Consider the following 14516-nt stretch of genomic DNA (forward strand, 5'->3'; position numbering starts at 1 on the left):
GGCCTCCCACGTAGTTGGCTGCCAGCCTATTTTACACGTTAGGAGAACCGCCAATGCCTCTTAAACATCTAGATTCACAGGTGACGATTTGAGTAGTGGACATTTTGATGTTTATGAATGTTTCAACTCTCAAAAGCTGGATGCGAAGTTATTTATGAAACCGGTTGTATGCTTACAACGCTTGACAGATGCCGAATGTCACTTCAACACAACAAGTCCTGCAAATACTAACGTAATTGAAACAAACCATGAAACTCATTATGACAGCAGCAACCCAAGCTGTGAGAAACCAGTAAAAAGGAGGCATGTCAGACGTTGTGGTACATTTTCTGATGCAGCTAGACGGACACAACTTTGTGACGCTGGTCCCAAATCCACAAGTTCATAGAGACGCTGTCGCTAAATATTCGCACGCAAATCCACAAGTTAATAGAGCTTCTGTTTCTAGGTACGATCCCAATAATAAAAATCATACGAAAACAACAGGTTTGGCTCAAAAAATCCAATTGTGGATTTACGTACAGCCACCAAAACTTTGTAACGGCACGAGACTTCAGGTCACATGTCTGCAAAAGAACCTAATTGAGGCAACTATTTTTACTGGCAGTGGCTCAGGGGAGAGCTTTTTATTCCTCGCATCCCCGTTATACCCTCTGATCTCTCATTTCAATTCAAATGCCTCCAATTTCCACTAAGGCTCTGCTTCGCAATGACAATTAATAAGTCTCAGGGACAGACCCTACAAAAGGTTGGCACTGATTTGAGGCAAGATTGCTTTTCACATGGCCAACTATACGTTGCATGCTCAAGAGTAAGCTCAGCGCACAGCTTGGCCATATTACAACCGGAGGGTCTAACTGACAACGTGCTATACAAAGAGATCCTTAACAAATAATTATTGGTATATTTTCCCTCAGTTTAAAAAGGTTTACTTTTCTTCTTAATAATAATTTTAAGGCAGTACTTCGCCGCTGCAAAGCACGAGTATTTTGCTAGTTTGTAATAAAAGTGCCACCACTCTCTATGCACTGGGCACCATTCCATGCTGCTACTACTTATGCTTTAGGAGTTGAGCCACTTCAGGTGCCCCCTAGAATTTCCCTCACACCCCCATATTTTGAGAAACGCCAAGCTAGACTGCAAGTTCCAGACATCTGTATTGTTTCTTTTCAATGAAAGTGCTACTTTTTATTTTATGCACTTTGCTGTACATTACAAAAAGAAGTTCTGATTGTTTTTTATAGCTATGTGCAAGAAAAAAAAAGCCCCAATATTTAATTTAACAAAATGAGGTCTTTATTCGCATTAATGATGAGCCAGAACTTTAACACTGAAGTTCTGAATACCCAATGAACACAGTGTACACTCTATATGGCTTTAAAATCATCCCTCCCTTTTCTTAACAACATCATAAATCAAACTGCTTAGTTTGTTTCAGATAAGACTTGGGTCATTCCTGGTGAGTTTTGGTGACTCTTAGCTAGCAAATATATAATCAGCTTTACTGCTTACAGCGATTATTAATTGCATTATCAGTAAAAGCCTATCTTTTAACACAAACAGGACACAAGTCCCACTCCTTCACATAGCACTAATGACTGCCCATGGAAATATTTTATGGATATGATATACTTAACAAGTACCTACAAAAATACATATTTGGTTAAGTTTTAAAGAAAATAGCTAGTATGCAACTATTTGACAGACATGAAACCCATTACTGTTCCATTACCTATTGTCAAACAACAAGATATATTTTGCTAGTGATAAGATTTAAAGTTAACAGAGCAGAAAGACATATAAAGACAAATTGAGCATACTGTATATTGTTCCACACCCCCCAGCACTTTCCAAGGCCCCTTAGCTTAAGTAAATTGACGTGTCCCTGTCCATGACTGCCATTATGTTAACTTTATACAGTAAGCATAGATCCACATGACCCATGGTACTGACAGCAGTTTAAAATGAGTACAAACACATGTAAAGAACAACGTAGGGAATATCATCGTAGTTCTTGTGAGAAAATGTGTAATACACGTCCAATGGTGTGCTGTTTAACACTAGCAGTGGCACAGTGGCTATGAGGGGCAGGCGTTTCAGAGCACTTGAGTCCCTTTTAGTGAAGACATCAGACACACTGCAGCCATGGCATTCATAAGCCGTTGCTTTCATCAGTGTGTTCACACAAGTTGAAAGGGTTGTTGTTGTGCTGTGCACAGAGCACAGTGAAATTCATGTGCTGCTTAAGATGGTGCCTTGCGGAGAATCATACATGTGTGACATGACAGGCTCCATTTCAAATGTCAGATTTTTGTTTAGTGCAAAATGGTACATCTGTCAGGTTATGGGAGAAAGCAAACATTTAAAAAGAAAAGTTGTTTGTGTTTGGAGAAATACTAAGAAGTGTATAAGGGTCAAGGGGACTTCCCCAAAGGAGTGTGAGTTTGGCCAATAACCTTCCCAATGACTACTTAAGAAGTGATTTGGATTCGGCTTCACCCCTGTGTATGCAGCTACAATTTACTCAGAACCGACAATGGCTGCTTCACTTCTCCAAATTCGGTCTGAGTGGCATGGCTGCGTTCTCACAGCTCAAGAGAAGCGGCTGTAGCTCCAGGCCTGCCGTTTTCTATGTGGTCGATGCAGAACATCCCACCCAGCTCTTGTGTGTCCTGCTGCACAGAGATGATCTGGCTGTCTGTATTGCCTGTAAAGAAATAATCAAATTGTAAAAAAAAATCTTTGTTATTTTGTAAATAGCTTGTCATTCAGAAAAATGAAAGGATAACTTCTGTATTTTTGGATTCATTCTTATATTTCACAATCATGACATACAATCATTTGTCCCAGAAACTTGCACTATTAATAGCCAAATAAATTTTAAAACAAGTTAGAAAGTGTAGGCATGGCATCTTATTCAGGGGCATTCATGGACTATCTTAATTACAAGTAAGCCCGCGATTCGCTACCAAATTTGAAATCCAAGAATGGCAATCAGTTTCTGTTCCGTCCAATATTTGGATGGATGACATATCATGGAGGGTGGGTGCGTCTGGGGAAATGTCATTTAATTAAATAAGCATATCTGTACTAAAGCGGTTTCGTTTTGTGGAGACGTAATTCTGTTGCCTTTGCTGACAGGTATAGTGGATTAGAGCAAGTGTAGTGAACAGGTTGTGTTGTTCGGGCGCCACCTACTGACTCTGGGAAGCCGCTGCGTTTGACTCTGGGACGTGCACCACGGCGTAATATGTGCCTCGGTGGGAAGCCGCTGCGTGATAAAATATCATGGAAGGTATATGCGGTGGTGTGGGCGGTCGCGTCCGGGCGGCTGTACAACCTGGCGTGCACGCTTTACCTCAGGTTTAGTTCACAGGTTGTAGGCATGGTAAAGTTTCCATTTAATTCAATAACCCTATTTGAACTAAAGTGGTTTCTTTGTGTGGGCGCCTTCGTTCATTAAGTGTAGTTTACAGGTGGTGTTGTTTGGGCGCCACCCACTGACTCTGGGAATCCGTCGCGTTCTGGGAAGCCGCTGCGTTTGACTCCACAGGTTGTGTTGTGTGTGCGCCATCTACTGACTCTGGGAATCCGCCGCGTTTTGGGAAGCCGCTGCGTTTGACCCTACAGGTTGTGTTGTTTGGGCGCTCACAGGTTGTGTTGTTTGGGCGCCATCTACTGACTCTGGGAAGCTGCCGCGTTTTGGGAAGCCGCTGCGTTTGACTCTGGGGCGGGCACCACGGCGCAGTAAGAATGCGCCTCGGTGGCAGTACGCATGCGCCTCGGTGCGTCCGCCGTGCATAAATTAACTGTGGTTTAGTAAGATAGATAGCTTATTTGCTTCATCAATGAGACAGATATCACATTTTTGTTTATTAGTTGTTAAAAGGTCTGTTATATTCAAAAATGACTGTGATAATAGAGTATAAGTGCATGCATTAATAGAGTACATAAAATACTTGTTTTTAATTACAAATTTGCAATATCATGCAGTTTAAAAGCCAAGCCCAAACAGGCTTATGGCAGCTGAAACTTTCACTGATGCCAGGTTCGAATTCACATGATGGCAAAATTGCACTGACTGATGGATGTCCTGCTGTTAGTTGTTGGTTGTGGAGGGTTTATGGCTACTTATAATTCATATTTTGTTTGTTACATTTTTGACAGAAGTACCCGATGGAGAGGTGAAGTCTTTGTTGAGCTCCACCCAAATGCACACAGCAAGCTGACATGACAGCGAGCACCCAGACACACACACTGCTGGTGTGTCAGTAACTTGCTTGGCTGTCAGCAAATGAGAAAAATGTACAACTTGAAATAAAGTCTCTCGTGGTAAACTTGAACAAGCAATCGATGTTAAAACGATTGTTTCTCCATTATAAGATTATTATAACATTTCCAAAATGTGGCTGTGCTATTTAAAAGTTTTTAACGTTTTGGAAATTTGTTCATCACAAAAATGCAATGAGCTCAGTTGTGTCCAATCATCTGAATTGAAGACACGCCTCTCCACCTGATTCATTGGCTAAGAGTCCAGCTCAGCAGCAGCTTATTGATTGGCTGATGCTGCTGCTCATGTGATTACAACAAAAAGACTGCACTGAGGGAGATGTACAACTAAGGATAAAAATGTTAAAAAAGTGAATGGAAACATTATCAGGAACCCAGCCACAGGGGATGAACAAACTAGTGTGTTTCTTCGTGCTGGTCCCAAGCCCAGATAAATGGGAAGGATTATGTCAGGAAGGGCATCCGGTGTAAAATTTTGCCAAATCAATATGCGGAGAACAATACAAATTTCCATACTCAATCGGTCAAGCCCCGGTTAACAACGACCGCCACCAGTACTGTTAGCCAACAGGGTGCTGGCGGAAATTGGGCTACTGTTGGCCAAAGAAGAAGAAGGAGAAGAAGAAGAAGAAGAGGGGGGAGACGTGTCCGGACACAGGAGGAGAGGAGGAAGGTAAAGAGAGCGGAACTGAGGGTAGGAACTTCGAATGTTGGCAGTATGACTGGTAAGGGGAGACAGTTAGCAAATATGATGGAGAGAAGAAAAGTTGATACAGTGGTGTGAAAAACTATTTGCCCCCTTCCTGATTTCTTATTCTTTTGCATGTTTGTCACACAAAATGTTTCTGATCATCAAACACATTTAACCATTAGTCAAATATAACACAAGTAAACACAAAATGCAGTTTTTAAATGATGGTGTTTATTATTTAGGGAGAAAAAAAATCCAAACCTACATGGCCCTGTGTGAAAAAGTAATTGCCCCCTTGTTAAAGAAATAACCTAACTATGGTGTATCACACCTGAGTTCAATTTCCGTAGCCACCCCCAGGCCTGATTACTGCCACACCTGTTTCAATCAAGAAATCACTTAAATAGGAGCTGCCTGACACAGAGAAGTAGACCAAAAGCAACTCAAAAGCTAGACATCATGCCAAGATCCAAAGAAATTCAGGAACAAATGAGAACAGAAGTAATTGAGATCTATCAGTCTGGTAAAGGTTATAAAGCCATTTCTAAAGCTTTGGGACTCCAGCAAACCACAGTGAGAGCCATTATCCACAAATGGCAAAAACATGGAACAGTGGTGAACCTTCCCAGGAGTGGCCGGCCGACCAAAATTACCCCAAGAGCGCAGAGACGACTCATCTGAGAGGTCACAAAAGACCCCAGGACAACGTCTAAAGAACTGCAGGCCTCACTTGCCTCAATTAAGGTCAGTGTTCACGACTCCACCATAAGAAAGAGACTGGGCAAAAATGGCCTGCATGGCAGATTTCCAAGATGCAAACCACTGTTAAGCAAAAAGAACATTAGGGCTCGTCTCAATTTTGCTAAGAAACATCTCAATGATTGCCAAGACTTTTGGGAAAATATCTTGTGGACTGATGAGATAAAAGTTGAACTTTTTGGAAGGCAAATGTCCCGTTACATCTGCCGTAAAAGGAACACAGCATTTCAGAAAAAGAACATCATACCAACAGTAAAATATGGTGGTGGTAGTGTGATGGTCTGGGGTTGTTTTGCTGCTTCAGGACCTGGAAGGCTTGCTGTGATAGATGGAACCATGAATTCTACTGTCTACCAAAAAATCCTGAAGGAGAATGTCCGGCCATCTGTTCGTCAACTCAAGCTGAAGCGATCTTGGGTGCTGCAACAGGACAATGACCCAAAACACACCAGCAAATCCACCTCTGAATGGCTGAAGAAAAACAAAATGAAGACTTTGGAGTGGCCTAGTCAAAGTCCTGACCTGAATCCAATTGAGATGCTATGGCATGACCTTAAAAAGGCGGTTCATGCTAGAAAACCCTCAAATAAAGCTGAATTACAACAATTTTGCAAGATGAGTGGGCCAAAATTCCTCCAGAGCGCTGTATAAGACTCATTGCAAGTTATCGCAAACGCTTGATTGCAGTTATTGCTGCTAAGGGTGGCCCAACCAGTTATTAGGTTCAGGGGCAATTACTTTTTCACACAGGGCCATGTAGGTTTGGATTTTTTTTTCTCCCTAAATAATAAAAACCACCATTTACAAACTGCATTTTGTGTTTACTTGTGTTATATTTGACTAATGGTTAAATGTGTTTGATGATCAGAAACATTTTGTGTGACAAACATGCAAAAGAATAAGAAATCAGGAAGGGGGCAAATAGTTTTTCACACCACTGTATATTGTGCGTGCAAGAGACTAAATGGAAGGGAAGTAAGGCCAGGTGGATCAGAGGTGGATTCAAATTGTTCTATCATGGTGTGGATGGGAGGAGAAATGGGGTAGGAGTTATTCTGAAGGAACAGTATGTCAAGACTGTTTTGGAGGTGAAAAGAGTGTCAAGCAGAGTAATGATTATGAAGCTGGAAATTGGAGGCGTGATGATGAATGTTGTTAGTGCATATGCACCGCAAGTTCGGTGTGCGATGGATGAGAAAGAAGATTTTTGGAGTAAGTTGGATGAAGTAATGAACAGTGTACCCAAGGGACAGAAAGTGGTGATTGGAGCGGATTTCAAAGGACATGTTGGTGAAGGGAACAGAGGAGATGAGGAGGTGATGGGTAGGTATGGTGTCAAGGAGAGGAATGAAGAAGGTCAGAGGATAGTGGATTTTGCCAAAAGGATGGACATGGCTGTGGTGAATATGTATTTTATGAAGAGCGAGGAACATAGGGTGACATACAAGAGTGGAGGAAGATGCACACAGGTGGATTATATCCTATGCAGAATAGTCAATCTGAAGGAGACTGAAGACTGCAAAGTGGTGGCAGGGAAAGTGTAGTAAAGCAGCATAAGATGGTGGTCTGTAGAATGACATTCGAGATCAAGGATAAAGATGGAAACATACTTACAAGCGAGGAGAGTGTGTTGACCAGATGGAAAGAGTACTTTGAGAGGCTGATGAATGAAGAGAACGAGAGAGAGAGAGGTTGGATGATGTAGAGACAGTGAATCAGGAAGTGCAACTGATTAGCAAAGAGAAAGTAAGGACAGCTATGAAGAGGATGAAAAACGGAAGGGCCATTAGTTCAGATGACATACCTGTGGAAGCATGGAGGTGTTTAGGAGAGATGACAGTTTTTAACCAGATTGTTTAATGGAATCTTGGAAAGTGAGAGCATGCCTGAGGAGTGGAGAAGAAGTGTACTAAAAGAATAAGGGGGATGTGCAGGACTGTAGTAACTACAGGGGGATAAAATCGATGAGCCACAGCATGAAGTGATGGGAAAGAGCAGTATAAGCTAGGTTAAGAAGGGAGGTGATGATTAGTGAGCAGCAGTATGATTTCATGCCAAGAAAGAGCAACACAGATGCGATGTTTGCTCTGAGGATGTTGATGGAGAAGTATAGAGAAGGCCAGAAGGAGTTGCATTGTGTCTTTGTGGACCTGGAGAAAGTATATGACAGGGTGCCTTGAGAGGAGCTGTGGTATTGTATGAGGAAGTCGGGAGTGGCAGAGAAGTACGTAAGAGTTGTACAGGATATGTACGAGGGAAGTGTAACAGTAGTGAGGTCTACAGTAAGAGCGACGGATGCATTCAACGTGGAGGTGGGATTACATCAGGAATCAGCTCTGAGCCCTTTCTTATTTGCAATGGTGATGGACAGGTTGACAGACGAGATTAGACAGGAGTCCCCGTGGACTATGATGTTTGCTGATGACATTGATCTGTAGCGATAGTAGGGAGCAGGTTGAGGAGACCCTGGAGAGGTGGAGATATGCTCTGGGGAGGAGAGGAATGAAGGTCATTAGGAACAAGACAGATGAGAGGGAGGTCAGTGAATGGTGAGGATGCAGGGAGTAGAGTTGGTGAAGGTGGATGAGTTTAAATACTTGGGATCAACAGTACAGAGTAATGGGGATTGTGGAAGAGAGGTGAAAAAGAGAGTGCAGGCAGGGTGGAATGGGTGGAGAAGAGTGTCAGGTGTAATTTGTGACAGGCGGATATCAGCAAGAGTGAAAGGGAAGGTCTACAGGACAGTAGTGAGACCAGCTATGTTATATGGGTTGGAGATGGCGGCACTGACCAGAAAGCAGGAGACAGAGTTGGAGGTAGCAGAGTTAAAGATGCTAAGATTTGCATTGGGTGTGACGAGGATGGATAGGATTAGAAATGAGTACATTAGAGGGTCAGCTCAAGTTGGACCTTTGGGAGACAAAGTCAAAGAGGCAGATTGTGTTGGTTTGGTCATGTGCAGAGGAGAGATGCTGAGTATATTGGGAAAAGGATGTTAAGGATAGAGCTGCCAGGGAAGAGGAAAAGAGGAAGGCCTAAGAGAAGGTTTATGGATATGGTGAGAGAGGACATGTAGGTGATGGGTGTAACAGAACAAGATGCAGAGGACAGAAAGATTTGGAAAAAGATGATCCGCTGTGGCGACCCCTAACAGGAGCAGCTGAAAGAAAAAGAAGAACAGTGGAAACATTATCAGGAAGAGAATATGGCTTGTACTTGTGCATATCTGAGATGCTTCAACAAGCAGACAGTCAGTTGACCCATGCAGCTTTCACAGACTGCTGCTAAATAATCCTAAGGCACTCTATTTGTGGATATGAATATAAATGTAACAATAGCAGGCAGGCCTACAATTCATATGCTTGCTCACATCTTAGCATATTCCATTTTACGTTATGAAAGTGTTTTCTGGAGGTGGCTTATTTAACAATGTTTTAGTAAAAATACACGTGTCTGGAACATTGTGAGCATACGGCTGATGACTTGACTTGTGGATTATGCGACATAAGTAATGTGAGACTTCTTCAAGAAGTTTTGATGTTGTTTGCTGTTGTCCAACATTCGTCTCCATAGATGCCTATTTTATCATGAAAACAGGAATTATATTTTTCTCAGCCATCACTACAAACTGCATGGGATAAGCAACATGCACAAAAATAGTATTTTTGGGTGAAGTATTTTTTTTAAAGCAATAAAAGTGATTCCAGTTTCAGGAAACATCCATCCATCCATCCATTTTCCAACCCGCTGAATCCAAACACAGGGTCACGGGGGTCTGCCGGAGCCAATCCCAGCCAACACAGGGCACAAGGCAGGAAACAATCCTGGGCAGGGTGCCAACCCACCGCAGGACACACACAAACACATCACACACCAAGCACACACTAGGGCCAATTTAGAATCGCCAATCCACCTAACATGCATGTCTTTGGACTGTGGAGGAAACCGGAGTGCCCGGAGGAAACCCACGCAGACACGGGGAGAACATGCAAACTCCACGCAGGGAGGACCCCGGGAAGCGAACCCGGGTCCCAGATCACCCAACTGCGAGGCAGCAGCGCTACCCACTGCGCCACCGTGCCACCCTCAGGAAACATGTCCTTGATATTTTAGAGAAATGTAGGGGGATGAGACAGAGTATAGGAGTCAGGTGGAGAAGTTTGTTTCTTGGTGGAAAGAGAACTGTCTGCATCTTAATATCAGCAAAACCAAGGAACTGGTTATTGACCGCATAAAAGAGCCTCTGTGCTATGTCTTGGAACACAGAGGAACTATATAAGAAAGGGCAGAACAGGTTCTTCTTCCTTTAACATGGGAAGTGACAATGTTCATATCTTTTATAACTCTATGATGGCCAGTGTGATGTAAGATGTGGTGTGCTGGACTGGTAACATCACTTTGAGAGAATCCCACTGAATCAATGAGCTGATTGAAATGGCAAGCTCAGTTGTAGGATGCACTCTCAACCCCCTGGAGGTAGCGAAGAAGAGAATAAACAAAACTGAGAGCCTTTATGAAAAATGCTACACATCCCTCTCTCTGACACATTAACACTCAGTACTTTCAGCCAAAGAATTATTCACCAGAACTGTGTCAAGAAACGCTACTGGGGCTTCTTCATACCAATGGCCATACACCTACATAATGCTTCACTGGGACTGGGACAGCCAAGTTAGAAGTTTTCAGTTCTTCTTTTTTAGTCATTCTGGTATGTGTATATATATTTATTTATCTATATCTCTCTATTATAAAAAAAAAATCTTGGAAGGCTTGGAAGGAGACGAGACGTGATTTTCTCGGAGACACTTTAACATCCTGCGAGACAAGGCAGTGAGACAAAAGGACAGCTGCTGTACAGGCTTTTAAAAGTCTGAAGCGGCGTGCAACATGCAGATCACACAGCACACCAGCAGCAGATCCAACCGCATCTCCTTAAGTGTGCGTTCAGCCCCCCTCTTCACATCGTGAGCGGCAGATACACGAAATGGCTTGCACGTAGTGTGCCCCGAGGGGTTTTAGATTATTGGGGTGGGCGAGCAGGGGGCAAAGCCCCCTAGTATTTATATATTTATTTGTTTAAAGAGCTTCTATAAAAGCCATTTTTCCTTCTGGTGGCAAATAGACCATCATGACATAAACCACATATCTATATCTGTTTAGCACACTTTTTAGCTAACTGGATCTAAAATGTGTATTATCATGATGGGAAAATACATTTTAAATTTTATAGTTTCTACTGACCCCCATGCAGTATTCCTGATACTTTAAAACAGTGGCGTGTTGCGCTTAGGTTAGATGTACACCCCGCAACTAATGACTGATTTGAAATTGTGGCCCCTACTTTCCTATTTGCTGGATTAAAAAGCCCACTGCAGTGCTAAACAATGTCCATGTGAAGCACAGCCCTGCTGGTGAAAATGGAGCTACGACGACAAATACAGCCAGATAGTTTTACACGATATAGGCCATTCACTAAATACGGATGGGTGGCTGTGAGCTGATAGAAAATCAACAGGAGGTGCCAAGGCATTTGCCCTTGGTTGGTGTATTTTATATTTTCCAAACATCATCAGCCTTCACTCAGTGTAGTTAATGTAAGGTAAGTTTTAGTTTTCACTCTGCAGTCTTTTACAGCCCCTCATCCGTCTGCTCAGCTGATACAGACAAGGTGTCACCACTTTCATAGCTGAACACACAGTGTAGGTGGAGTATTAGTGCTTGTTTCTTTAAATCTTTAGGAAAAAGATAAAATTTCACCTAAAAAGAGTGCTTGAATGGCAGTTCAAGTACAAATGCCACTGTCCCATTTACCGAGCTTGATGCAATGATTAGTCAGGGATGTAAGATTGTCAAGAACGTGGACGGCAATGAAGTGACCTGGGCAGTCATAATACTTTAAAAATGGTGGAGTCTCGAAAAATAAGTGATATTTTGGAGAAGACATTATGGATGCACAGTTTTTCAATCTGTGTACAAACTTAGGACGTGAATGCACACTCTAGAACATTCTTGACTTCAGAGTGGACACATTTGGTACATTTTAACCCTTTTCTTTCACATTTTTCTTGGTGCCCATTTCACAGGCCTGGTAAGCTGCTCTTTTTACTTATTTATTTATTTATGTATGTATGTATTTATTTAATTTATAGGTAATACTTTGCTTAACAATGCTAACATCTGGAGCAAATAAATGTATAATGTGATTATGAAAAAAATTACCTCGACATTAAAAGTACCACATTTACTTTTTAAGAACCATTGCTAAAGTTTTTATTTGCAAAACTGGAAGAGAATTGTCATGATTGAAATAAGTGTATTTTAAAAGCAAAAAAACAAAACAAAACCCTAAGACTACATTTTCTTCCCCCTGTACGTAACAATGAAGACTTTAGATTAATTTCCGTTTATGTATGTATTTATTTGTCATAGGATGTGTGCTTTTCATATTATTTGTTTGACGTTTTTTTGTTCTTGCACCGTTTACAGATGTAGCTTTTACAATTTTATTTCCTTCCATAAAGTCTAAAAATAGTATAAAGACACAGCATGTTTTCAGCTTAATAAAATAAGATAATTCTCAATAATTAAAGAGTTTTGAAAAAGACTGAAGATGAATGTATGGCTCCCACTGGTCAAGCTGGCCCCAGTTAGTCCTTGTGCCGATCTCCTGACTGACACTAACCGCTTCTCTGTTTCCACTCCCCAGAACGAGTCAATTGCAAACGTCGACTCGGGCCGCTGCCTCGAGGTGGTGCCCTCAAAGCTGGCTTTGGCTTTGAACTCATTCTACAAAGCGGCACGGGACAGAAGTGGAACATTAAACACAGCATCAGACAATGGCAGTAGAACTTTCATGTCGCATCAAACCCCTGGCACTCCATCCTCTTTGCCTCATGTTTCTGAATTTTATTTTTCTATTCAGATGGTAGCAGAAACTGGACTCTTTACTGGAAAATGGGTGTTTTTTTAAATTTGCCAATTGTATTTATGGGAAAAGAATGTTGGGGAAAAATGTATTTATCATGGTGTGGAAACGATTTAAAAAAAGTGTTTCAGTGTTGGATGTTGGACAAAATAAAAAAAAACAAAAAACAAAAACTATCAAACATGGCTGTGGTGGAAGGATGAATGCAAGAACAAAACCCAGAGAGACAAATTGAGCCTCCTGTCATTCCTTTCACTTCTGACAAGGAGCAAAGCAAGCAGATGCTCTTGGCGGCCACCCCTCACAATGCTGTGACAAAATGAATGTCAATACAGCAGTGACAACTACCGCCTGACTTGATGGCACCTCGACACAGAACTGTCATCATTTTTGTATGGACGTAAAAGGAGTTATAAATGGTCAAAACAAGGCCCTTCTTATAATGCCACTCTTCAGTTTTACAAATTGGCCTGTCCTGGCTTACTGTACCCCATTTAGATGACACATCTCATATGGTGCAGATTGACATTTCAGGTTAATGTTTCACCCTCAAAAGATGAGCCATTCAAAAAACACAAAAAGAGCCCCACCGTCATTCTGGTCCATGGGATGCTACGCCTTGGCCGAGCCACACAGGTGCTCTGTAAGTGTACACTTTATTGTTACAAAATATTTACTTCTTCTGCTTCAGTAGGGTAGACAACCCAAGTGGGTGTTAGAGGGGTACCTTAAATGACACTATCTCAGGCTATTCCAGTGGTCACAGCGTCAGGTCTGGCAGCAGCTGCAGGCCCATTGTGGATATCTGAAAGAGAGATGCTAAGGTAAGAGAGAAGGCTACACATAGAAATGAGGTTCTGTCAAGCCTTTGAAAAAACATTATTACTGCTAGCAATAATAAAACAACTTCAGTTTATCACAGCACAAATAACGTGAAAACGGGATTCCCAGTTTAAAATCCACTCACCCTGCTGCATGGCTGCTAGTTGTCCTCCATAAAGAAACAGAAGCACGACCCTCCAGGTTCTTAAGACTCCCGAACCTGCCGACACATCCGGCTCCTGGGATACTGAAAGTAGCTGTGCTTATCAAAGCAGCCGCTCACTGTTTGTGAAATTTGGGTTTCTCATCTCCTCCTTTACAGATGCCATTGTTTTCAGATACGCACGGCTGTCTCAGAGCTGCTGAGTTTGTCTTCCAATAAAAACTTTCAACACAAGAGCTGAAGTAGTGAGGTCTCTTTTAATTGATGTTTCCGCCTCCCTTTAAACATTGATTCACTTGAGCTAATTCATTCAATTAACACAGCACCTCAGACCAACACATTGTACAATATGAGAAATGCCTACAAGACAAGATGAGAGTGCTAATGAGGCTGAGAATGAAATAACTTGTGTCTTTAACAGCAGTAACAGGCATCTAACATAGAGACCTGCCACCATAGCGGCCCTCCAGAGAGCTGCCTGGCTCACTAGTGTCTTCTTGCGCACAGATCAGTACTTACACAAAGGCAAAATATTCTTGCCATTATTTTTCCTTGAAAGAAAAGGATCAAATACTTGAAGATGTGCAAATACTATTTTAAGAAAAATTGTGGTGATTTGTTGTGAAATTCAAGCCCTACAAAGCTCAAAAAAGGTTTGAATCCCAGTAGGCCTTAAAATTCAAAGTAGGCCAGGGTTTACACTCAAAACCAGGCTTTTGGCCGGCAATCCCAAATAGGGACAGGGGAATGGCTAAAACCTTTGGCCCATCAAAGGCACAAACAATCATCTTTAATAATAAATGTTCTTAGTAAAAAGCAAAGGGTCAACAAGCAAGCTACAACTCAGAAAAGAACAAAAAGAAAAT

At 42.0% G+C, this 14516-nt stretch overlaps 1 protein-coding gene across 1 annotated transcript in view; it reads left to right on the forward strand.

The window, feature by feature from the left end:
• The window catches only part of galnt17 (polypeptide N-acetylgalactosaminyltransferase 17), a 138640-nt gene extending 124754 nt beyond the window's left edge, over positions 1-13886 (forward strand). Inside the window, exon 11 of the mRNA XM_028806818.2 lies at positions 12447-13886. Within this exon, the coding sequence (XP_028662651.2) occupies positions 12447-12710 (264 nt within the window). The 3' untranslated portion in view covers positions 12711-13886. The remainder of the gene's footprint in view (positions 1-12446) is intronic.
• The last annotated feature ends 630 nt before the right edge of the window (positions 13887-14516 follow it).

This window comes from Erpetoichthys calabaricus, chromosome 8 (assembly GCF_900747795.2).
Source record: "Erpetoichthys calabaricus chromosome 8, fErpCal1.3, whole genome shotgun sequence".
NCBI lineage: Eukaryota > Metazoa > Chordata > Cladistia > Polypteriformes > Polypteridae > Erpetoichthys > Erpetoichthys calabaricus.